Raw genomic sequence first — 26483 nt, forward strand, 5'->3', positions numbered from 1 at the left:
CTGTGCATATGCAGAAGGATTGTTTTTAATATTCAATGTCACCTCAGAATGCATTTCTCATGAATAAATATTTCAGAACCATAGTGTATCAACAGGAAAAATCCAATAACAGAAATAAAAAGTAAGCTCTTTGTCTCTAGAAACACTAACATTGACAAGAGTCTATGATGCAGTTTACCTTCTCAAATACAACCATCATAATTTTCACTTGTCTTTCACGAGGCAAGTAATGATTAGTGAATCTCACAAGTTGTATTTTGATCAAAGTGTACTGTATTTTCAGCTTTCTGTTTGGATTTTCTGAAGTTTAGTTGCTATCACTCTGCATCACACTTATTTACATTACCCATTTACTTCTTTGTCTTCCTTTTTATGACTGAGGGTTTTGTACCTTTTGCACAGCAACTTAGTCACAGGAATACATAAATCCAGTTACAAATCCATTGATTTTTTTGTGACATCCTTATGTCCAGTCCTCAAGCCTGGAGTGGAGATGCAGAATATTCTTTCATTCCTCCAGTGAAGAAACTAGAGGTTTCTTGGAAAGTGAAAGGTGCATTTATTTTTCCTGCTGCATCAGAACAATCAGGGACAAGAATCAATGGATAAGCTATGATACACAATCAGATTCATCCTAATGGCTAGAGACCCGTTGTGCTCCATATATTAGAAACTGATTTCTATTGTTTTGATCATTTCTCTTTGGTCTGAAAGTGACTTTAAATTAATTTTAGATTAATCAGGTCAGACTGAGAGAGTAAATGTGCCCCACAAGATGAGAAGAGACCCTCACTCTAATCTCATGCTCCACTAATAGTCTACAGCATGACAAAATTGCATGTGTTTTCATTTGATACTTCTGCTTGATCTTAAAGGAGAAAGCATGTAAGGTGGATTTCTGGGTTTAGATCGGTAGTCACTCACTAGTTATCTTCCACAGCATGTCATAAGCAGAATTAGTAAGTACAGTTCAGAGTGCTCAACAGCCACAGATTTGACATGTTCAGACTCATGAAAGCTTGGCTATAGCTAGATAGATGCAGTATGTTTCCTTTGATCACAGACTGAAAACAAGGCAAGTGGTAGAGTCTTGAATTTTTTAAATGAGTGAATTTCTGAAGAACTGTTTTCACATCAAATCAGATATTCTTCTGACCCAGGGAGCCTGTAGACTGCAATTTAGTTTGTAGATAAAGGATTGTCTTTTTAATATATCCTTTATCAGGAGGAGAATGTCTGCCAACTGGTGCCAGCTGGAGTTACTCATGCAGATCAACGCATATCTACATTATACAATAATGATTTGTTTGTATCTATTCAAACAAAAACCAATGTAGTTTTAAGCTACCTTCTTTGGTAATCATCTGGCCTTGATCACCTCTTCCCTCTATTTCATTCTTTGCAAACTAAAATAAGCTGCCAAATCTGTTGGAGTTTAGTGAACCTAGATTAACTAAGAATTTTGCTATAGCGATCTGTCCTATTTTAGGTCCATGGAAGCATTCATTGTCATTCGTCTAAACTCTCATTATGCCACCTGTTGTGAAAAGCTCTGTTACATCGTCAAACCATAGTACATAGGACTGTTCCAGAGGAAACACAGACACCTACCTTCTAGAAATAAGAACAGTGACATAAGATTCTTGCTTTATTTAATGACCCCACCTAAAGATAAGAAAAAAGACACGAGAGAAGATCTGTGCCTAAGATTGACCTTTGTGGCTTTCTGAAAATTTGAAAGGCTTAGATACATCCTCAGCTGGTCCTTTTTCTTGGTGGCTCTGTGCTTCCCCTTCAGTGAACAAGTTTTGGTTTGATTTAAAGGAGGAAAATGGTAGAGAAAGGGAGGGAGGGCGGGAAGGAGGGAGGGGGCATTGCTCTGTGGTCTTTTCTACATTTCAGTACTGTCTTCATGCAGGGCAGTACTACTGCTTTTGTCAGTTTCATGTTTTTGTTAGTTAATTATGTTTTTTAATAATTTCCTTGCACTTTTGTTACCTACATTGAGTGAATCTAATCGAAGGTAATGGTGTAAAACAATGTAAACTGAATCATGCATCTACTGAGAAATAAAAATAAAACAAAAGACATTTTCCATTGCATATGTTGATTTTAACTTCCATGACAGTGAGTTAAAACTGTGGAACAGTCTCCTGAATGAAATGGTGTAACTTAATATCATTAAAAGTCAGTGTCAGAAATTCTTTCTAAAGATGCTGAGAGGTTTTTGTAAATGTGAAAAAAATGGATGTCACATTCAATTAAACTAATCTAAACCAGTGTGAATCTCTGTGAAGACATTTTCTTTTCAGTTCAATAGTGGCCATGTTTGTCTGTTAAGAAAACCTACACAGTTTCACACAGTCTCAAATAAAATACTAGAATATCCTTAGGTTCTTAGAATATCCTTAACCTCTAAAACTGGACCTTTAATTGAAAGGTCCTACACCATCTTGGAATAGGTGGGGACATGGATGGCTCTACTGATATTTTTCAGAAATGTGCTAGCTGCATCATTTTCATTGCTTGCATAAAATGCCTTTCTATATATGTGGCATCACAAGCTGAATTCTCAAACATATAATGCTGAATTGGAATCTGAAAGCTAGCACGATCCTTTAGGAGACTGAAATTATCTCAGGCACCTTTTAATATCACTCATTCTTCTGGATAAGTAGTTTTAAATGCCCCTACTCTTTCAAAATAAGTTAGGAACCACCATGACTCAGCATTTCAGCCTAAAATATTTGAGGATATGATTCATATTTTTTTCTGTTTTTTTCTCTTTTATCTGCTATCCCAAAAAATTCCTGTTCTTTCTCTCACTCTCTCTTTCTTTAACTCTTTGTTACTTCTTCCCTTCTAATTAGAATCTCTGCCTCTTACCCTGTGCAGTGAAATAATGAGATGCTTTGTTATTTATGATTGCATTCTATACTTAAATACTATACTATTCTGCAGGCATTTAACTCTGGGTGCCAAAAAAGATAATATTTGCAAAATATTGTGAATTGCTAATTTAGATTTTTTTTTTGAGCATGATGTATTTTTGAAAAGGTAGGGACTGCAGAAAGGACAGTATGGCTTATTAAGTATTTGTGGTATTTTTATTACTTTCCAAGTGGTTTGCTGTTGAGAAATTAGTTCCACTTCCCAGCAAATGATAGCTGCTATTCCCTGTGAATTGCTCATATGCTTTCCACGTACAAAAGTGTGGGTGCAGGGGTGTGAAGCTTCCATTTTAAGGAGGGAAGAGAGGATTTCTTTCCTGACTAATGATTTATCCTTGTATGCTTGGAATTTTTCCAAGTTTTTAACTTGGCAAGAAGTGACTGTTATCCAAATAACTGAATTAATTCCCGACTTTTTACTTTTACTTTCTGCTGTTAGTCTTTCATATAACTCCATTGAAATATCTTCTGGTCTTAAGTCTGCGCTGGTTTTGCTGCAGGGACACCAACAGTTTTCAACAGAATTTTTTGACTGGAGATGAAGAATTAAAAGAGCTACAGGCCCCATATCATAATAGTATTTTTAATTAGGACATGTGCTATAAAATAGCCACTAGTTAAACGTCTAAAAATATTTTAAAATGCTTAAAGTGCAATAACAATCAGAATAAATCAGTAAAGGCAGATACATCAACTTTCTTATGACATCATAGGCTGTCATGAGATGTCCAAAGAGTCCTTACATAGAAAGAGCTATGAAGGCAGAAAAAGGTTTCTTTTCATCTAATATTGACATCTTTGACATTACCTTGTTTTAGTGTATCATTTGGACACAGTGGTCAATAAAGAGTAACAAAACCTGGGACTTCTGGAGAGTGTGTTGCCCTAGGGAGTGTAGAGGTTAAGCTGCATGGTTAACTTCATGGGAGACAAAAAAAGCCCCAACCTGGCAGGTTCAGAAGAAAAATTATCTCTAAGAATCTGATATGAAAACCATGTATTCTGGAGACTTCTTATTCCCCTTCTGAATCTCAGAATATGCTGAGCTGGAAGGCACCCACAAGGATCATCAAGCCCAATCCCTGCCACAGGACGGCCCCAAGAGTCACACCATGTGCCTGAGAGCACTGTCCAAATGCTTCTTGAACTCTTGTCAGGCTGGTGCTGTGACCACCTCCTTGGGGAGCTGTTCCAGTGCCCAACCACCCTCTAGGGGGAGAACATTTTTCTAACATCCAACATAAACCTCCCCTGACACAGCTTCAGGCCATTCCCTCAGGTCCTGTCACTATCACCACAGAGAAGAGCTCAGTGCCTGCCCCTCCTCTTCCCCTCACAAGGGAGTTGTAATGGCAGTGAGGTCTCCTCTCAGTCTCCTCTTCTCCAGGCTGAACAGTCCAAGTGACCTCAGCTGTTCCTCATACAGCTTCTCCTCACCTTCACCATCTTTGTAGTCCTCCTTTGGACACTCCCTAACAGTTTCATGTCTTTCTTGTATCGTGACACTCCAAACCAGCCCCCAGCGCTGGAGGTGAGGCTGCCCCAGCTCAGAGCAGAGCAGGACAATCCCTCCCTTGCCCAGCTGGATATGCTGTCCCTGACACCCCCCAGGGCAGGGCTGGCTCTCCTGGCTGCACTGCTGACCCATGTTCGACTTGTCATCAACCAGGACCCCCAGGTCCCTTTCCATGGCACTGCTTACAGCATCTCATTCCCAGTCTGTCCATACATCCAGGGTTGTCCTATCTCAGATGCAGAATCCAGCACTTTCTCTTCAACTTCATATGGTTGGTGATTGCCCAAACCCCTGATTTGTCAAGGTTTCTCTTCAGGGTCTCCCTGCCTTTGAGGGAGTCAGCAGCTCCTCCCTTTTTGGGAACTTGCTGAGTATTCCTTCCAGTTCTACATCCAAGTCATTTTTGAAGATGTTGAAGAGCAGAGGGCTGAGCATGGAGCCCTGTGGAGCTCCACTAGTGACAGGTCCCCAGTCTGATGTCACCCCATTCACTGTCACCCTTTGTGGCTGACCTGTGACCCAGTAGCTCACCCATCCCATAATATGTTTATCCAGCTGTGGGCTGCACATTTTGTCCAGAAGGATCCTGTGAGAGACAGTGTTGGAAAATTTACTGAAATCCAAAAAGATCTCACAAATTAGTTGCTGTTTATCAACAGGGTGTATTCCCTTATCATAAAAGGAAATCAGGTTTGATAAGCAGGACTTTCCCCTCATGAAGCCATGCTGGCTGTGATAAGTGATGGTGTTGTCTTTCAGGTGTTTTTCAGTAAATCCCAGAATAATCATCTTCATAATTTTACCAAGCACTGAAGTGAGTAGAAGTCACAGACATAAATAAGTCCAATGTGACAAAACTGACCACACTCACTCTAGTGCAATATATGTGCTAATATGGAATTCTGTCCTACAGTACTACTAATTGAAAACTGAAACTGTTTGTTTTTATTTATGATATCTTGATTCATCTGTATTCATCTTCTGCTTCAGCTGAAATCTTACACCAGCATATTTATAGGTGAAACTGTACTGACTTCTTCCAAAGAAAAATCATAGCTTTTGGTTTCAATTTCTTGTTCTATTCATTGCTGAGTTCTCAAAAAAAATTACATTTTTATTTCTGCAAAAAAAGAAAGAAATAAAAAATCCCCAACCCTGTGTATGGGAACATGAGATAATGTTTAATAGCATATTTGCTGTTTGAGGAGGAATTGAAATGGATTATCAGCAGTGATCTATGGAGACTAAGCTATGGAAAATAAACTTAGCGTCTCAAAATGGCTGCATTGTAATAATGACAATGTTTTCTTTTAGGAAAGTTCAAGGAAAGGGCCTCAATTCTGCATAAGATTGCCAAAAAAAAGTGCCAGGTGGAAGACAGTGAAAGGCAGAATGGAGCGGCTAATCATGGTGAGTACAGCATTGCAGATTTATCACCTGTGCCTGAGAGTCTCTTTCACTGTTTTATTTTGTATGAAATTTGTTAATCATTACTCTCTCCTACATTACATGTGCTATTTTAGTAAAAATACTCTGATTCTCTGTCCCAAAGGATATGAAATTTGTGGATGGGACAGAAGTTAAATGCAAGAATAGAAAGCCAGTCAAGGCATATAGAAAGCCTTCTAGGCAGGTTGAAAAGAAAAAAAGCAAAGCTGATTTTGGTTATATGTTGAAGGGATAGAGAGGCAAAACTTCCTTGCAGTATATACAGAAAAATTGAATTAATTTATTGAAATGCTCTAGTAGAATATGTGTTTTATATGGTACCACCCTCATCACAAAAAGCATCACCTTCATATTTAAGACTTGATTTGTCTGCATACTACTTTCTGGAAGTCACTGAGGCCCATCTATGCAAATTGTGGAAAATTAACTAGAGTTTGCCATTAAGGCAAGAATTTTTATTTTAGTTCCAAAGTTCCTATGCTAAAGAAAATCTGTACCATGACCTGTTTTCTCTACTTTACCTCATCATATTATCTGCATTAGAAAACCAGATAAAAATGTGTCCAATAAAATCTGAATCATTTTATTACTTGACACTTTTTCTGACCTTGTGTTATGTTTACATAGTTTTGATTCCAAAATCAGTCAGTTGGTTGGGACAGTCTGTTAATAAACCATAATGCTGACTGCAGGGTTAAGAGACAACACACATATACTGAAATAATTACAGATAGTCTGGCACTTTGCTGTGGCTGTGATCTCAGATTTTTAATTTGGAAGAATCTCAGGATAGCAGTAATGTAACTAGACAGCTGTATTTACTTCTGTGCACAAGAACATACCATAAGGCATGCTGAACTTGAGTAAGGCGTTTCATATTGCTATTCCTCCTTACTTTGTATTGTCCAAGGGATTTTGGGCCATTGACACATTTATGTACCATATACTTATAGAGGTAATTACCGCTTAGAGAATTCCAAGATAGTCAAAGTAAGAATAAATTTTAATAAATTCGGCATCAGAAACCTAAGGCCTAACTTTATCCCTTTAATTCCTGTGGAAGTTTAGAACAAGGACTACAGGATTCTGATTTGAAGATCATCCTCTATTATTAGATGTTATTACACCATATGCTTACTCTTTCCGACATTTTTGTATGGAACACAGCAAGATTACAGCTTCGAAGCTTTGAATTTACTAATTGCAGGGGTTAGTGTGTTATAAAACTTTCATTGCTGCATATATCCCTCACCTGTATTCAGCATGGTGCATTCTATAAAGTCAGGGGTAAATGCTCTATGTCACTTTCTACCGGAAGTATTAGGCTAAGTGCATTTAGCATAAACAAAGAGCACTGAATATTGCAATGAACTTAAACATTTATCAAAATGCTAGCTCACTGCTTATAAGATTTGTATTGAAAATGTGTACTAGGCAAATTCTTTTCTTTCTCTTTTAACACAGATGTTGACTCAACATTAGTATTTGATAATTTGCTCAGACTGAATATATGACAGCTATTTCACTAGTATATTTGTGGTTTAATATTCTGATCTGTTGTTTTCCCTCTCTTATCTATGGATGGTGCCACAGAGAAAGGTGCAAAAGTGGAAGTTGCAGTAACACCACCAAGTGATTCAGGACCGGTGCAGAATGGAATTGCCCATAATGTTGAAGAGGTTAATGACTTTTTTGTTCTTCTTTTTATTCTTGGGTTAGCAAATATATTGCATGTTTGATTGTTCTTTTCACTGAAAGCAAACATCTTAATAGAAAGAAGCTGACAGTAAGAACTTACTATATAATATTTAGTTTTAATTTATAGCTGAACCCAGTGTACAGTTTGCCATATGTAAAAGATCTTGCCTTCTGTCCCTACCCTTTAGTGTAAGGTAAGGTAGGAATCCAGAATCTCTTCTTTTGGGAAATGTATTTTTACTTTACAGATAAGATGTTTGAATCTGTAAATATAGCTAATAGAAATTGCTTGTCACATTGCACAAAACTTGTTCTCTTAAGAGAACCTGTCATGATATGCATCATTAAATAGTCAAAATTCATTATGAAAGAGGACCTGTACACAAACTTCTGCATCCTGCCTTCTGTTATCTTGCTTCATAAGGTTTTTGTCCCACTGAGTATGTTGAGTGGAAACAATGAAGAAGAAACAATCTTAAGCAATCACATATCACAGCAACGTCCACATGCTTTTAATTTACATTGTAATAAAACATTTCCTAGGCTTCAGAAATCTGCAAGGTCAAAGAGCTTTATCATTTGAGATAATGTTTTCAGTCTCAAGCCTCTGCAGGGGAAGAAGGGAAAATTATTGCAAGAGTATATTACACAGCAATGTGCAATTCTTTCATCTCCCTTTGGACAGTTTAAATTTGCAGTTATGCAGGCTCTGGAACTTTTATGTTAATTTCAGCAAGTATTAGGACATTCTGAACAATGATTCTGATGTATTAGATGTGGGATACATTATTTATCCTTATCTGAATGGCACAATAGAGCAAAGCAGGGCAGTTTGTTCCTCCTCTGGTGGAGGGATGAGTCTGCAGATTCAGCTTCATCAATCTGAATGAAAGTATTTCAGGTATCTGCTGTCAAGATAAAAATCCGCAGTCTACTAACAGCATTTTGAGATGGTCCATGCTGGATTCCTCCCCAGTGGCCTTTCCAATTTCATCTTCTTCCAGTGGTTACCTGGCAGCTTTCTTAGGCTGCTTGAGTATTGCTGAAACATATTTTGTAATTTAAAAGTACATACTGGAATTTTTGAGAAGTTGTAACACAAAGAGTCTACTCATCCATGGAACAAGTAAATAGGCTTCCATAATACTTAGGACCATACTTCATTGTCAGGGTCTCTCCCAACTCTGTAGTGTACCAGAGGCTCCCCTCAATGTATTGCCTGGCTTTTTGTACATGGCTTCCTTAAACGCCTTTCCAAACTCCAGCATCACTCTGAAACTAACACTGGGTGGTTCAGTTTCCTTCTGCTCTGTATATTGACTTAACGGACACTAATAAGATTACTCACAATTTAGAGAAGACAAAATTTGCAGGCAACAACAGAAGGCCACTCACAGCATTTCTGTGACCATTTCCATTGATGAATAATACAATTTGAAGAAGGGAACTTGGTCATTGCCCTCTTAGGCCTTCTTTTTAGTTTTTCTAAACTTTACCTACAAATGGTCTTGAATTTTGATCTTTTTGTAACCAAGTGTTCTCCATTGTATATTGATACCATTTGATTCTGTTTGTAAGTGGAATTGAGTCAAGTAGCTTGAAATTTAGATTATTTTTCCTTACTCTAATGCAAAAGGAATTGCTGTAATGCCAGAATTTGGAAAGACAGTATAAAATTGCTTGTCTCTGGTTTTCCACTTGTGTAGTCTAAGGATAAGTTTTGTGATCTGTAAGTGCTGCTTAGAAAAATCCCTCAAAAAAACTTCAGTGCCTCCATGTTGTGGTAATGATAATTTGGAACTGAGAAAACTAGAGACAACTGTCACTCTTGACTGTCAGTCTGGACTGACAAAGCTTCAAGTATGCCTTTGGGGGGAAAAAATGCTGTCCTGAAAACCACAGGATGAGAAATGGCTCTAGACACATAGCAGGTCAATGTGAAGTATATTTGCCATGATGATACAGAAGACCTGCATAGGCATCTAATTCTTTCTCCTCCATTGTCAAGTTCCACTATGGTCTTCATGCTTTCTCCTCTTGCAAAACAAGCATATTTCTGAGTTTTTTCTTACTTTTTACTGATGCAGATTATAGTGTCTGGGTCTAAATCCCTGGAAACAACCATTTTAGAATATTAATCTCTATACTGGAGCTAGAATTTTCTGAAAATAAGTACATTAAATATTCTATGTTCCTCTAGTAAAAACAGAATATGCACATAAGTCCATTTTACTTATAAATTCCCTATTATTTTAAAATTACAAAGTTGAGGAAAAAACCCTTGTGAAAAGATGATCCAGGCTAAGACTACAAGCAAAGGAGAAAAAAATAGCTTTCATATTGTATTTTGATTTTTATATACTTAAAAAATATTTTTTTTAAGGATAATACTCCCAATTGCCATGATTTAGTTTCCTGGTTTCTTTAGGGGCTTTTAGGGAACCTCTTTATATTTTTCCCAAATTCTTTTTCTTTCCTCCTTTCCTTCTTTTTCAAAAAGAAGGAAAGGCTTACACAGAGCTGAAACACCACACAAGACACATGCTAGGACACTGTCAAGTTAATGACTTCTGCAAGGTGTCATGACTAGGTGGATTTCACCTAGTTTATTTGGGAGTTTGTTTTGTTTTGTTTTAATTTCTTCATTTCTCTCTTCCAAACTCCACCGTCTTGCTTTTCCCTTTCCCTTTTTCCTAGACTTTAACGCCCATTTTTCTTACTCCACTGTCCTCCATGGAAATTCAGCTATTCTCTTTCTAGCTCAAGCCCTTGAGCAACAAGAAAAACTCTCTCCTAATGCTAGTTGTAGAAATTCAAAAAGGGTGTCCAGAAAATGTACCCAGCAACATTTCTGCCAGATAGTGAGACTCTTATTGCCCCACTTTACCGTAAGTAGCAGCTGATATCCTACTCTTTGATATAACTGCGATCATCAGCTAAGAAGGACAGACGGCTGTGGTCTCCTTCCTATTTCTTAGCCAGCACAGGAGGGAACAATACCTCCTCCCACCATACCATCTGTAAGACATTACTGCTTTATTTGAAGTCAGAAATTGCCTTCCTTTCTGCTGGATATTGCATCTTCCTTGGGGATTTTGTTCTACTTACAGCATTCTGTCTCTTAACCTTTAGCAGGTTGCCACAGAGGAGAAGACTCTGTTATATAATACCACTTCATAGAGTGGTACCAAACATGCACAAGAAAATGAAGGAAGACTGAAAGGACACTTACTAGCTCATTAAATGTTTTATAAAGTGCCCTTCAGAATGTGATCCTTCTGAGAAGTCCAGTTCCACCCCCTGCCACCTTCTTAACTAGCATTTGGTAGCTGTTTTAACCTGTGGCTTACCTAAAAATAGTTTCCAATCTGAAGCTAACACCTTTTCCTGCCGCCCCCACACACACGCACACATGCACGCACATACACACACACGCACACATGCGCACCGTTTTTCCTGTTTCCGTGGAAACCCCACCGGAAAGTATTTACATGCCAACCATGACTGAGATAACTTTTCCATGGAAATATAAGCCAATTTTTATGTCATAGGAGAGTGATGCAAAGGCTTCATTGCTTGCATTGGATTTGATCCGCTTACCTGAGCAACGGTCTTGCAAAGCATGTTTTGCCTTCCCCACTGAAGAGTAGCAGCACCACTTCAGGACAGAGCATTGATTGGGACATACATATCTCCCCTGCCCTGGAATACTCATTCCATTCACAGCAAATTAGCTTGGTGAGAATGTGAGGAGCATTGTTTCAGGGTATTAATCTGAGCTATGTTAAACTTTACTATTTCATAGAGAGAGAGCATAGAGAAGATTAGAGCAGCCTCTGTTGTAAGGCTGTGATATATTCCAGCATCCCTGGTAGTTGTTTGATTCATCATAAAAAGGTTATTTTCCAAAGCCCAAATATTTTTTCAGTTGCCACACTTGGTCTAAAGGAAATGTCTGCATCTTGTTTGCCCATTGTAACTTAAAGAGAAGGTGCTGCTTTCAAAAGGAGTTGATCTTTATTTTCACAATGCTACTCAGTTGCCTACTCCACATTTTTTGCTGCTGTATGACCCTTTTGACTTACTTGAAAATTAGGACTGTGCAAAATGGCATGAAGTCTTATTGTTTAGAAGTATCTCCATGATACCATAGCTGCTATTTCTCCAGGTGAGCTTACTGCAGTTTTGTGTGTTACATTCTGAGAATTTCTTCTGAAATTCCCCAAAGAGTGCTGGCAATAACATGGCATAAAAACTAGCATATAGATTTTGGGACCTGTAATTTTACTTACTTCTTCAAGTGCCCAAGAGGACATAAGCAGCAAGAGGAGAATCTGAACCAAACACCTACCTGACCTTACTCCTTCCTGTAGGGTCCACTCTAAAGGTAGCTCTTTTCAGCTCTTTTCAATGATGGTACATCAAGGATTAGCATAAAATAGCTGTCCTAAGAAGAGTATACACAAATACAGAATGCATTCTGAAAGCTAATGGATTTAGTATTATTGCCTGGTTGAATTTTACTCAAGAATTTGTGAGGAAAGGTGTTGCTTTCTTAGTCACCCCATAGAAATTGCATACTTTTCTACTAACTTGCTATCTCACCTTCTTTCACTTTTTTTTTAAATTACTTGTAGGAGAAGATAAATGAGTGATGTGGCTTATAGATAAGAAGCAGAAGGCAGAGGCTTGAGGCTGTTCATAGATTATTGCCTATACTCTCTGCCTTTCTAGTGAAATAGATTAATGTGAGTTGTGCTCTTCTAAAGAAAAAAATAAACCTCAATTTTGAAAATCACTATATACCTCTGGGACAGAGAACATTTGAGATGACAATCACATCTGTTTTTCTTGACTTATTCATTGTGAAATGTTGGATTCTACAGAGCTCATTTCCAAAAAGAACCTCACAAACAAGCAAACAAACAAACAAAAATCCACCCCAAAACAAAAGAAGACCTCAGCAGTCCTTTGCAGCAAAGAAAGGAATTGCCTCTTTATAGGTGGTACAATGTCCATCCTGTAGCACAAGCAAATGGAATGTGCATAATTCCTGTCTTAAGCTTCCTTCCTTCTGGAGACCTCTTACTAATTCTTTATTGATTAATTGTATCAGCATTCAGAATGCACAGGAAATGTACAAGCATGTGAATTTATAGCTTAGCTCTTCATCTTAGGTGGACTAAGATTAATCCTCAGAATATGGTATTTATAGTTCATACGTTATAGCTGTTATACAATAGGAGTAGTTGGTGAAGAGTGGCAGATTAAGTATTTCTGGTAAGTTTGAGGTGGTTCTTTGTACTTGTTTTCTGTTTTCTCCTAATGTGTGGAGAAAAAGTGTAAAATTCTGTTTCATGTTGTGCCAGAAAAGCAACTGTTTTTCCTAATGTAATATGGCTGTAAGCCTCTGTGGAGATAGTGATTTTGTGATGTTTGCTAGAAGGAGTGACTACCTTGTGACTTTGGCAGATGGAGCTTGCTATAAGCTGTTGTTTATAAACAAAATAATTGTGGATGAAATGTCACTGTATGTTTGTATTGTTTATGTAATGTGAACACACCATCATTTCCTCTGTTTGGAAAAATTTTCCTGGGAAAACTGGATAGGTTTAGATTAGATACTAAGAAGAAATTGTTTACTCTGAGGGTGGTGAGGTACTGGAGCAGGTTGCCCAGAGAAGTTGTGAATGTCCCAGTTGGAGGTGTGGAAGTGTTCAAGGCCAGGCTGGGTGGGCCTTTGAGCAATCTGGTCTAGTGGAAGAGGTCTCTGTCCATGGCAGGGAGGGTGGAACAAGGTGATCTGTAAGGTCCCTTTTAATCCACACCACCCCATGTTTCTAAAAGAGTCCTGAGCAAACCAGTAAGTGCTTTCTTCCCTGGGATTACAGGTAAGTATTTGATAGATGCTCTTGCATAAAGAACTGTGAAATATGGAACATCCAGAGATTTTGTACCCTTTTAATTGTTTTTAATGATTTAAATAGAAGAAGAGCTGAAGTAGCAAGAATAGAGTTGAATGTATGTAGATTGGTTTAAAAAGAGTATTTTTTACAGGTGTATGAAGGAGAACACCGAGCAGAATAGCACTTCTAATCTTGTTCCTTAAAATGCAAAGAGGGGACTTTCCTAATAGAGGATTAATTTCCTTATTGTCATTAATAATAATAACAACAACAATAAAATATATGCCAGGGTACCACAATTATCCCATCTAGGCATTAGTATACATTTGATATTCAGCACAGCAGATGTCTCTATAACAAAAAGACAGTCTCAAACATCAGCAAGAAGAAATGAGGATCCTATGCACAAAGAGTAAAAAGAATTATGACAGAATTAGTAAGGATTTCATAGAACCACAATAATAACTATTATATGTGAAGATCTAATGCAGCTATGTCTAAATCTTTAATGACTAGTTAAGCAATGAGGGGTACAAGTATGTCATGCTGTATTCTTCCAGTCACAGGACGTGATACTGGAAGAAACAGGAAGACTCAGAAGGTCAACACTTTGCTCCAAGAATTGTATCACCAGCAGAATTTTAGGGGGTTTTATCATTGCTTGGCTTAAACAAGTCTGGGCCTGCTGATGACAGACAGGGTACACCTGTCTCAACAGGGGCAAAGGGTTAGCAGGGCTTAGTGAAAGAGCCTTAAACTAGATTTGAAAGAAGAAAGGAATGAAACCAGGCATGCTAGAGATATGCCTAAGAGTGGCACATCAATGTTTGAGGAGCAGTGTGCTATTCCAGCCCTTCAGTCTGCTCCATTGTGTGCTGAGTACAACAAAGCACATTTGAAATGTCCCTGTCCTAATTGACATTGCACCTTCACCATCTCAGTGGAGGTGGTAGGTCAAGATCCGTATACAGCTGCAAAGACCTAATCATCATCAGTCTGTTAGAAACAACAAGCGCCTGAGAACAGTCACATAGTAAATAAGGCTCCTTCCCACCCAATATATGACAGGACTGATAGCCCACCTGAAGTGCATCTACACCAATGTATGCAGCATGCACAACAAACAGGAGGGCTTGGAAGCCATTGAGCAGATGGAAGACTATAAGGTAATTGCAGTAACATGAACATGGTGGGATTACTTACACAACTGGAGTGATGCAATAGGTGGCTATAAACTCTTCAGAAGGGATAGGCAAAGAAGAAGAGGTGGTGTGATAGCCCTGTGTGTTATGGAGTATTTGACTTTCTAGAGCTTGGGGATGGTGATAAAAGGGTTGAGTATGTATGGGTAAGACCAACAAAATCAATATCCTGGTGGGAGTCTAGTATAAACTGTCCAACCAGTTCAAAGAGGAAGACAAGAATATACTGTAAGCAATGAAGGAAGTGTTACAATTGCTGGACCTTTTTCTTCTGGGACACTTCAGCATACCAGATACCTGCTGGAAATACATCATCGCAGAAAGAGAGCAGCCCAGGAGGTTTCTGAGCTGTGTGAAACATGCCTTGGTACTTCTCTCACAGTGGGTGAGGAAGCCAGCCAGGGAAGGTGCCCAGCTGGACCTACTGCTTGTGAGCAGAGGATTAGTGGGAGCTGCGGTGGTCAGAGGCCATCTTGGGCACAGAGACCACAAAAGGAGAGGTTCTTTCTATTCTCAGAGCTGTAAGGAAGGGGTCAGCAGAACTGCCAGAATTGCCTGGGACTTCCAGGGGGCAGACTTTGGCCTGTTTACAGGACTGGCTGATAGTGTTCCTTGGGATGTGGTCCCAAGGGGACAAGGGAGTGCAGGAAGGCTGAACATTGTTTGAGAAAACAATCTTAAAGGTGCAGGAGCAGGCTGTGCTTATGTGCTGAAAGAGGAACTGTCTGGGAAGAAGACTGGCCTGGCTGAACAGAGCTCAGGCTGAACTCAGGAGAAAAAGGAGAGTTTATGACCTTTGGAAGAAGGGACAAGCAGCTCAGCAAGACTAAAAATATGTCATGAGTTATGCAGGGAGAAAATTAGATAGGCCAAAGCCCATCTGGAACTTAATTTGGCTTCTGCAGTTAAAGACAATGAAAGGTGTTTCTAGAAATGAAAGGTGTTCTAGAAAGACATCAGCAGCAGAAGGAGAGTTAAGGACAATCTCCATACTTTCTTGGATATGATAGCAAATGTTGCAACAAGGAATAAGAGGAAGGCAGAGGTTTGGAATGCCCTTTTTTGCCTTATTCTTTAACAGCCAGATTGGCTATCATCAGGGTCAGTCAGACCCCTGGGCTGGAAGACAAGGATGGGGAGCAGAATGAAGCCTCCATAATCAAAGGGGAAATGGCCATTGACTTGCTGTACTGCTTAACACACATGAATCTCTGAGGCTGGATGGGATCCACTCAAGAGTACTGAGGGTGCTGATGGAAGTGCTCACAAGCCCCTTTGCATCATTACCAGCAGTCCTGGCTAACTAGGGAGGTCCCAGCTGACTGGAGTTGGCAAATGTGATGCCCACCTACAGGAAGGTTGGGAAGGAGGACCTGGAGAACTGCAGGCCTGTCAGTGTGACCTCAATGACAGGGATGGTCATGAAGCAGATCACCCTGAGTGCCATCACACAGCACGTGCAGGACATCAAGGGGGTCATGCCCCGCCAGCCTGGGTTTGTCAGATGCAGATCCTGCTTGACCAACCTCATCTCCTTCTATGACAAATTGACCCATGTAGTAAGTGTGGGAAAGGCTATGGATGTTGTATACCTGGAGCTTAGTAAAGCATTTGACACCATTGCCCACATCATCCCTCTGGAGATACTGGCTTTCCATGGTGTGGAGGGGTGGACTGGGTGTGGACGGCAGGGTTCAAAGAGTGATGGTGAATGGAGCTAAATCCAGCTGTCAGTCACTGGTGGTGTTCTCCAGGGCTCTGTAGTGGGGCCAGTCCTGCTTAATGTCTTTACTGCTAATTTGGATGAGGGGATCAAGTACACCCTGTCACTTTGCAGATGATGCAATTTGGGTGGGAGTGTTGATTTTCTGGGAGATAGGAAGGCTCTTCAGAGGAGTCAGACAGGCTGGATCCATGAGCTGAGGCCAGTGGTATGAGGTTCAGTAAGGCCAGATGCTGTGGCCTGCCTTTGGGTCATAACAACAATGCTACAGGCTGGGGAATGAAAGACTTCATGGTGGGAAAGAAGGGGTCATTTAGTCTAGATCTCCAGAGGTCCCTTCCAACCCTGATATTCTATGATGCTGTGATTCTGTGCTGGCCTACAGCAACTAATCATGAGCCAGCTGTGTGCCCAGGTGGCCAAGAGGCCCAGTGGCATCCTGGCTCGTATTAGCAATAGTGTGGCCAGCAGGGCCAGGGCAGTGATTTTCCTGCTGCACTGATAAGGCCACATCTCAAATCCTGTGTTCATTTTTGTGCCCCTCACTACAAGAAAGACATTGAATTGCTGTAGTGTGTCCAAGAAGGACAAAGGAGTTGGTGATGGGTCTGGAGAACAAATCCTGTGAGAAGCAGCTGAGGGAGGTGGGTCTTTCAGCCTGGAGAAAATGAAGCTCAGTGGAGACCTTATCACCTTCTACAACTGCCCGAAAGAAGGGGGTTGCCAGGTAGGGGTAAGCCTCTTATCCCAAGCACCAAATGACAGGACAAGAGGAAATGGCCTCAAGATGTGTCAGAGAAAGTTAGATCAGAGATTACAATTGCTTCATGGAAAGGGTTGTCAAGATTGGATCAATTATCAAGCATAAAAGTGGTTGTGTCACCATTCATGGAAGTATTCAGAATATGGGTAGGTATGGTGGCTGGGGACATGATTTCACAGTGGAGCTGGCAGTGTTCTGTTCATGGTTGGACTTTATGATCTAAAATGTCTTTCCCAGCCTAAATATTGCTATGATTCTATGAATTGCTGGAAGATGAAAAATATGCCATATTCCAATATACTTAGTCTCTGAATGCCCATATCTGTAAGATACTGGTGTAAATTGGCTTTTGTTCTGACCTAATGCTGCAGTTTCTTTCTAATGGATTATCACCAGAGTTCATCATATCAGGTGATGCAGCTTTCCCATATGTCCAGTCCAGTTTCATTGAACTAGCTACTGAGTCATAGCAGGGAATGAGTTTTGGAGTGGAGATGGGTAGGTAGTAGCACTTTGGCTGCCCTAAAAAAATTGAGATCTTTGCACAGTGGTGGCAGGTGTGTCACAAAGTGAGCAGAACATCCTTCACTTCTGTTAGAGCATGTAGAGGTCAAGGCAGATACCAGAAGTATCTAAAATGGTACCATCATATATGTTTAGGCGATTGAATTCCTCAGTATATATAATGTTATAATTGCGTTTTCTTCTTAGCATTGCAGAATATAATCCTACTGAACATTGCAAGTACAGAGTTTTCATCGTACAGACGGAAATAAAACTATATTTTCAGGATTAGTTTGTACAAACTGTGATAGTGCATATTCAGTATGTACGTGGCTGGAGCCACAGGCAGTGCATGCAGTCTCTGCCATAAATCTGTGCTGAGTCATTTTCTGGCGCTGCTGCTTAGTCCACAGCATGACACTCGCATTTGTGTGGTTCTAGAGCTGCCAAAATTATTTCCCATTCTTTTCTTCAACATCAGTGGAAAATTTAGTATTGCTTTGAAATTCATGGAAGCTAGATCTACAAATACTTTGAACTTCATTACTTCCACTGGTTTCTGTAAGGTCAGTGTTGAAAATCAAATGCCAAATCCAATTTACAAAATGGGAAAAGAATATCCATTCTGCAACATCTGTAATGTATCCTGGAGTTAATTAGCAAGAAAAAGTGTTTTGCCTGCACTGTGAGCTTGTGTTTGACATTATAATTTGGGGATAGTTGTCTTGGGGAAAGGGATGATGGAGGACAACTGGAAGGGAAAAATTTCTCTTTGCTACAGCCACTCACATTGCCTCTGTGCTCATGACCACCCAGAGGTGTTTGACACAGACATGAGAATGTTGAGCTATATGTGTGTACTGTACAGTATTGCATGAACTAACATAGGCATTACTGTCTAGATATTTTTAAGACTTATGTGCAAAGTCAGATTAATATAAAGTTTTGTTGTGATTAAATATAACTGCTAATCATGGCTAATCTCTAAAGATGGCAATTCAGAAAGTGCTTTGCCATTCAGTGCTGTTTATGCAGCAGTCACTTAGAAAGCTTTATTCCAGCTGAGTTGGCTGATTGAATTACAGAGGGCATTCGGAAAGAGTTACCTAGGCAACCCTTCAATTGGTCCTTTTGTGCTCAAATTTTATCTCAGTAATCATAATTCAAAGCTGAGCCTGTGTCTCAGGTTGTTTTTCCCACCCCACAAGCATCAACCAGAATGGAAAGTGAATGGATTTGGGTTGGGGAAGTAGCCTCATAAACTTCTCCTCCAGCGCAGTTCCTCTAAAGTCAGGCTTCAGTAGATTTCCAGCAATGAAGCATAGTATGTCCATTTCAGTGAGGAGCTGAAAGCTAAAGGCAAAAGCTAGCCTCTTAAGCAGCTCAGGAGTCTCTGAAGTACTGTGTTGAGTGCTACAAATCGTGGTCATGCATTTTTAAAATGTTTTTAATGATTATAACCATTATGACCTGTTTACTTAACTGTTGTCATACAATTGTGCAACTTGGGAGTTTCACAAAGTATAGGGGTTAGCAAAATATTGTCCTCTGTTAACATTAACACGCAACTCAAAAGTAGCTGCAACTTGTTAGTGTGTCAAGAGGTAAACAGGAGTTTGCTTCCAGTCCATTAATGTCAGGTGATACCTTCATAGTGAAAAAGCCCAAGCTGAGAGCTGAACTTGCTTCTGTAGATACTGATCAGTACAGGTAGTTCAACAATTCAGTTCAGAATAGTGGAATAATCAAGATCAGTTCTTCAAAACTAGCAGTAAGTAGAATGTTATTAACAATACCAACATATGGTGACATTTCATCAATAACTCTTTTACTTAGAAAAGAACAACTGGTGTTAAAATTGAAATGATTGCTTTATATAGCATTGTCATAAGGTTTATGTAAGCAATCTTAATACAGGGTAATAACTGAAAAGAAACTGATTATAAATCTATGGGGGAATAACATGCATATTGTGGACATGTCTCAATTATTATCTTTTTTTCAAAAATAAAACCCAAGAACACTACCTGAAGAAGTCATCATATATCACTCATGTTGTCAAATTATCACTGGGTACTCTTTTTCAGACTTTTTTAGCTTTCATTGAGCTCTCTAGAAATCTTTCCAAGGTTTAACAGCATTTGCATTATACGCATCTGTGTGAAAGTACTATTCAGGCTGTTTTTTCTGTTGCTTGGTTCTGCAATTTATGTGCAGTTCTGGAGACATCACCTACCTATGTTAACAATTTAAAAGTTATTTTAATACCTGTGTGCAAAAGGCTGAGTCATACCCACTATACTTGCTCCATTTTGTAAGCAGAAGCAGTCTAAGGAAAGAGAAGTGTGTGGAAGCCAAATGTTTGCTGTCATAGGAGAGGGTTCCTATACACCTACTCTATAACAGGGATGACAGGTGGGCAGCTTACACATAAATGGAAACTAGGGACCAGTGTGAAAATCCGTGACACAAATTGGAGAGGAGTGTCTTCAGTTTTAGCACCAAGTTGTTAGGAGCACTGCTGTGTTGTGACTGTTCTGAACACGAGTCTTTGGATAGAGACAAGGAGAAGCCCTTTCCTCATGCGGACAACCTGGCAACAGTATTGGGGTTTAGAGAAGCTGGGCCATCACTGTGCTTGTTGGTTTCACAGTTTGAATGGGCAGAGCCCTGAGCAGCCCAGTCTGACCCCAGCAGCTTATCACTAGAGCTCCACAGGTGCCTGAATTACCCTATCTCCCTGTGGAGAAGACCACACATACCAATATATGTATGCATGTATATTTAATAGTAAGGTTTTAAGTTACTCTCAAAAGCTTAAGAAGTTAGGTACAAGTACACATCTACATGCACACATAAAGGTGAGCATGTATGTGTGTGTGTGTGTATGCACGCAGGCACGTATGTGCACACGTGCTCTCTCTCTTGTCTGTGTGGCCAGGCTTGATGCAGCCCAGACAAGTCTTTACCCATGACTAGACTAGCCCACATCCCAAGGGAGAGCCATGGGAACACTTGTCAGAGACACCCTGTGCATCCCAAGGGACCACCCACATTGTCAACCAATGGACATACTCAGGCAGCCTGTGCCGTAGGGATCCCTTGCAGTCTGGTCAAAATCTCTTTTGGTGTGTCCTGGCTAATGTTGTTAGGTAGGTCTAGTGTTAATGCAATGTTTTCAGACATTGTAGTTCTCCCTGAAACACAACACTGTCCTTGAACTCCTTTTGAAAGAATCTCTAACTTCATTCATCCACTTTGATGATCTGCTCACTGGAGCTTTTCTTACAGAATGAAGAGGATGAGGAGGAACAGCCTCTCAGCCTGGCCTGGCCTGAAACCCCACGCAAGCAGGTCACCTATCTTCTGGTGTTACCCATTGTTTTTCCACTGTGGGCTACCTTGCCAGATGTCAGAAAACCTGTAAGTAACTGTTGTTGTAAGTCAGTGTGTACTGCACAAAAGGGTGGCTCTCTAGTTAAATGCCAAAAAACAACTAGAGCTATTAGGTTTTTCTAATTGTTTCTTCTTTGAAGAAGAGGTCACAATGTTAGTATTCAAATCTTCAAATGGCAAATGGGTGTTTATGAGCAGCTGGTTGTTAATAGCTCTATAAAAATTAAAATTTGTATTCACTTACACTTTATGATATAAAGTGAATGGTCTGAAAAATTCTTTGGGGCCTTCACATTTGTATTTTTGAATCTCTGCAGAACACGAGTGCTGAGTATCTGTCTATCCACAGCACCATAAGGATATGACTGGAAGGCTTTTAGACTGTCTAAATCTTTTCTGTAGTTCAAACATAATTTATTAGACCTTTTTCTTCCATCCATAATCTTGTAATTTTCATACTAGTATGAGATTTGTAAGTCCTTTCATGTATAAAATACTTGCTAGTTTTGTCCTAAACACAGCTTGAAGTAATGTAAGACTGACAGGTTACCAAGGCTTACCACTTTTATACTTACTTACATGTACAAATAGACCTGACTGGGAAAGCTCATGGAAAGTAAAAGAGAGACCATCAAGACCTGGAAAAAGAAATTAGTGGTGTTTTAATCTCTTTTCCTTTCTGGATCAAAAACAGGTTTAAAACTGGTGCAAGAGAGGCATGCACAACGTGTAAGTTTGTAAATCAACACCCTGAATTATTCTTTCCTCCTCACACACTGAAAAACCTTCCTCCCATCCCACACACTGAAAAACTGCAATTCAGTGCAAGAAAGAAGCTAAAATAAGATCTCTGACTTTTTTTTTAGATAAGAGGTTCCAAAGGCTATACAGTGACATTTACCCTTCTTTTCCTTCACATGCTTTTTACCTTTCCAATTTTTAAGCTTTCTTTTTCTTAGATTCCAGAAAACTCTGGAAATCACTTTTGTTACATAACACACAGAACATACTGCATGAATTTCAAAATTATTTATTTATTATGCCCTCCTTTCATCATTCAAAACCATCCTTGTAATTTTTTTCATAATTTGATATAAAATTAGCAAGGAATATTTATGGGCATTATTTTGAATTTTGAAAATCTGAAGCTAATAAAAGTAGACCTGTAGCTTTATTCAATATTCTGTACCGTACAGATGAGAACATTTTTTCAAAAATAGCTTTGGGAAGTGAATATCTTGACAAGTTGCCTGCAAGTTTGTGATGCATGTAATTATTAACACTAGTACCATTCACAACAGAACTCCATGCTGACATCCAGCAGCTGGAACACTTTGCCATACTACAAAAGATAAACATGGATGTATGTTCCAGATAGGCAAATTTAAAAAAAAAAAAAAATTTAAACTCCACTCACTGAAAGGAGTAGCTTATACAGAAAAAAAAATGTAGTTTGTAGATTAACAGAAGAGATGATGGGCTGTATCAGTATGACAAGCTGCTTATGTTGAACATTGTTGTCAAAGAATTAACCAGATAGTTGCATAAACTATCTAACATTTTAAGTATGCTTCATTAATGTATCTTCAAAATATTCTCACTTATTTCTGTGTGCCATCCCCACTATCTCTTCCTAACAAAAATTATGCCTGTTATCACAGCTCAGCATGTGCATCAGAAAACAATTTTCACTTAAATCTGTGAGATAAAAGTTAAAGCAAACCTAAAATAATATTCAACTAGACTTTTTAGACAGGTCTGCCATCAGGGGCTCGATTTGCAAGTGTGATAATTTTAGTTAGAAACCCAAATTCTGCATCAGGATGCTCAGATTAGCATATGCATATATAAAGTGAATGCTTGTGTGCTATATACAGATTTGAAAGACCATATGGAGCCTTTGGCATCTTCTGTGGGTGTCCACTTTTCAATAAGTTCTTCCTTCTATCTAGAGTCTTTTTTCTAGTGTATATTTTCTCTCCACACAAAGGAGATGGTTTCCCTGCATTTATTTGTACTGTTCTGAGGTACATTTAGTTCCATGAAACCCAGAAGCTCTAGAAAAATTATTTTGTAGACAAGGTCTCTGGTTCTAAAGTTAGCAAAATCCTGCTCCCTTATTATGCTGTGGTGCACACATATGCAGATTTTTGTATACTTAAAGTAGATTATGCATTAGTTCAGCTAACTGTCAGCTGATTGACTAGCTGAGATGTTTTAATGTGTTTAGTGCCTTAAAAATACCTGCTTACATTAAGCCAGTATATATTAAAATCCTTACTATAGCATCAATAATGTTGTTGGCATATCCCAGAGGTAGGCGTGCCATTAGGGAATTTTTTCCTGAGTTCTTGCTCAGGTGTTTTGAACACTAATGGCTGTTTTTCCTGTACTAATGGCTTGTTTGCCCAGTGGCTCTGTAAAGGTCACATATGTAACTGCCCATCTCCTGGAGTAACAGATATTGAAAGACTGAAAGAAAAATTAGGTGGCCAGCGTGGGTCAGGAGCAGATACTGAACACCACCTCTTTTATTATAATCTTACTCCACTGTCCATCCCTTTGCATTACAGGCCAGAAAAATGGCTCTTGGGACTCCAGTCCTGCCATCACTGGACCCATGTGGGGGAGTTCCTTCTATCTCTGCAAATTCCCATTATAAACAAAGAGCTGCAACTTGCATGAACTCTTGTTGCCATACAGAGATGCACTGTTACCAAGGGGACAAGGACAACATGTTCCTGTACAGATCCACTTAGAAGAGCAGATTCTGAGTAATCAGAGTTAAGCACTGTTAAGTGTGAAAGAAAGATCAAACTTTGCAATGCAGATACATTTATGAACAAGACAAACATGTGAATCATTCAGGTTAAAGATGTTAGTAATAATGCTGGCTAAAATTAAAAGAGTTACCCTCCACATTATTCAGCACATACTACCTTCCAGGATCAAGCTCTTAGAAGAAAAGCCTTCATATCTAGATTTTTTAGTTTTGCTACTTATAGCTCTGTTTTTCAGACACTGGCACTAAATAAATATATAGAAATGTATCAAGAAAAATGTTCTTAAGGTTTCTGATAGACAGGAACAGTACCAATCCATCTAATCTACAGTGGAACTACAAAATCCTTTTGCTTTTGTTAAAGGAAAATAGCCTATGAACTAAATGAGCCATGGCTTCTCTCATTTATCTGTTTCTTGGACCACAAAAGAGCCAATTGCTAATAAACCCTGCACTCTGTCTTTACCAGACAACCACCACAACGACTACTGAAAAAGATGGAGAGAAGTATTGCTGTCTGCTGTCTCTGACTAATTCTTCTAGGAAAATGCTTAGAATTGGCAGCTCTCAGCATTTCAAAGAGCTAGAGAGTAGAAATTATATAAATCTCAAAAGAATGCTGAAACTAGTTACAAAACAAGCATGATTATTATTGTTACAGTCTGGAATAAAATTCAGCATACAGAAAAGAATCAGCATTCTGGTTATGGCTTTTTCAAATTTTCACCTATATGCATATTATAGAGCACTATCTGTGGATTCCATTTTTTATTTCATCTCCTGTAAAATGTACAAGCTTTTAATTTTGGCCTTTCTGAATTTAAATGCTCTCCATTTTAAAATAGGTAATTTAAGTGTTAAGCCTATTAAAGTATCTTGGACTGCTGCTTATCAGTTAATTTTAGTGGGAGAGGATTAGCTAAGACAGGCGAGGAGTACACATGCTGCAAAGTTACTGACTCGTAGTTCTTAGCCATCCAAATTCTCTGGGCGTCTGACTCAGGCAGTGTCTCCTTGTTTTGCAAGAACCATTTAATGTATACAATCACACCATCAGAGAGCTATTACTGATCAGCATGTATTGTATTAGTTTTGCTTAAGCCAGGGTATGCTTAAATCTTGAGTATTGTCCAGTGATCATTCAAATTGCAGTGCTGCAAGGTGCTCTGTGCAGCTTTTGTGACCAGTTCCAACAAGTTTATTGCTTCATTGTCTCATTAACCATATGTCTTGCCAAAAGATCAGAGCTTTTACAAGGAAGGTGAAAAATGTTGGAAGTTGGAAAAGTTGACTACAAGGAATCGTGAAAAAAAAAGTGCTAGCTGCTTAGTTTTAAAAGAGAAATGGCTATTTGGATTAATTTATTTCTACCAGTCTTAATTCTGCTCCCACTGCTGTCAGATCATTATAACAGCCATTGATATGTTTCTTTCAAATTGTGTTCCTTTTCACATTAAGGTCTTCTGTCCCACAATGCATATAAAATTTTGATTTTAAACTTAAAATTCCATCTGAGTAGGTTCCATCATAAGCTCATTATCATAATTCCTGGTTTGATAGACATTTAGAACTCTCTTTTGAAAAAGTAACTCTGTAATGAGTTAAGAAGCAATTAAGAAATAGATCAAAAGTACCAAAGTACTCTGAGTACTTCTAAAAACAATGCTTGTGACAGTAGTGAAATTTATATGAAAAGGATGTTTCCAAGTGCTGTGGTGGTTATTTAAGGGTAAAACACCTACTTGACCAATTTTACTCCAACAGATGTTCGGTTATTTATATTATGAGGGAGTTTAGAATCACAGATTCTTAAAATGGTTTGGGTTGGATGGGAACCTTAGAGATTATCTAGTTCCAACCCCCATGACATGGGCAGGGACACATTTCACTAGGCCAGGTTGCTCAAAGCCTGGTCCAACCTGGCCTTGAACACTGCCAGGGAAGGGGCATTTGCAACTTCTCTGGGCAGCCTGTTCCAGTGCCTCACCACCCTCATACTAAATGCTTCTTCCTAATGTCCAATCTTAAACCTTCTTTTTTTCTACTTTTCTAGTCCTCTTGTCCTGTCATTACATGCTCTTGTGAAAAGTCTCTCTCCATTGTTCTCAGAGACTCTCTTTAGGTACTGGAAGACTGCCATTAGATCACTCCAAAGCCTTCTCTTCTCCAGGCTGTACAATCCAAATTCTCTTAGCCTTTCCTCACGGAAGAGGTGTTCCATCCCTCTGGTAGTGTTGTTAAATCTGTACCATTTTTAATGTGTATTCCTGTGTATACAGTTGTGAAATTGTATAGATTGTGTTAGTCAACATGCTCAGTTTTCGGGAGGACATTTAGCATTATGTAAAGTACACACAGGGAATGAGTTAGTGCTCTGTAGCACAGCCAGCAGCAGCACCTGCTGCTGGAACAGATATGGACCTTCTATTTGTCCCATGCTGTAGATGAGTATGCACAATTGGCATTGATGACTTTACCCTTTTTACATCTGTTAATGTCCTGAGCTCGTTCCAGTTCCATCAGCAGAAAGTCTACACAGTCTCACTGAGCTACAGACCAGCCTCATTGTTTCCAGGTTCAGCCTGCAAAACAC

At 39.2% G+C, this 26483-nt stretch overlaps 1 protein-coding gene across 1 annotated transcript in view; it reads left to right on the forward strand.

Moving 5' to 3' along the window:
- The window catches only part of SLC24A2 (solute carrier family 24 member 2), a 103592-nt gene that overhangs the window by 72486 nt on the left and 4623 nt on the right, over positions 1-26483 (forward strand). Inside the window, exons 4-6 of the mRNA XM_005420860.2 lie at positions 5782-5877; positions 7510-7595; positions 21004-21135. Of these exons, the coding sequence (XP_005420917.1) occupies positions 5782-5877; positions 7510-7595; positions 21004-21135 (314 nt within the window). The remainder of the gene's footprint in view (positions 1-5781; positions 5878-7509; positions 7596-21003; positions 21136-26483) is intronic.

This window comes from Geospiza fortis, unplaced genomic scaffold, assembly GCF_000277835.1.
Source record: "Geospiza fortis unplaced genomic scaffold, GeoFor_1.0 scaffold12, whole genome shotgun sequence".
NCBI classification, from domain to species: domain Eukaryota; kingdom Metazoa; phylum Chordata; class Aves; order Passeriformes; family Thraupidae; genus Geospiza; species Geospiza fortis.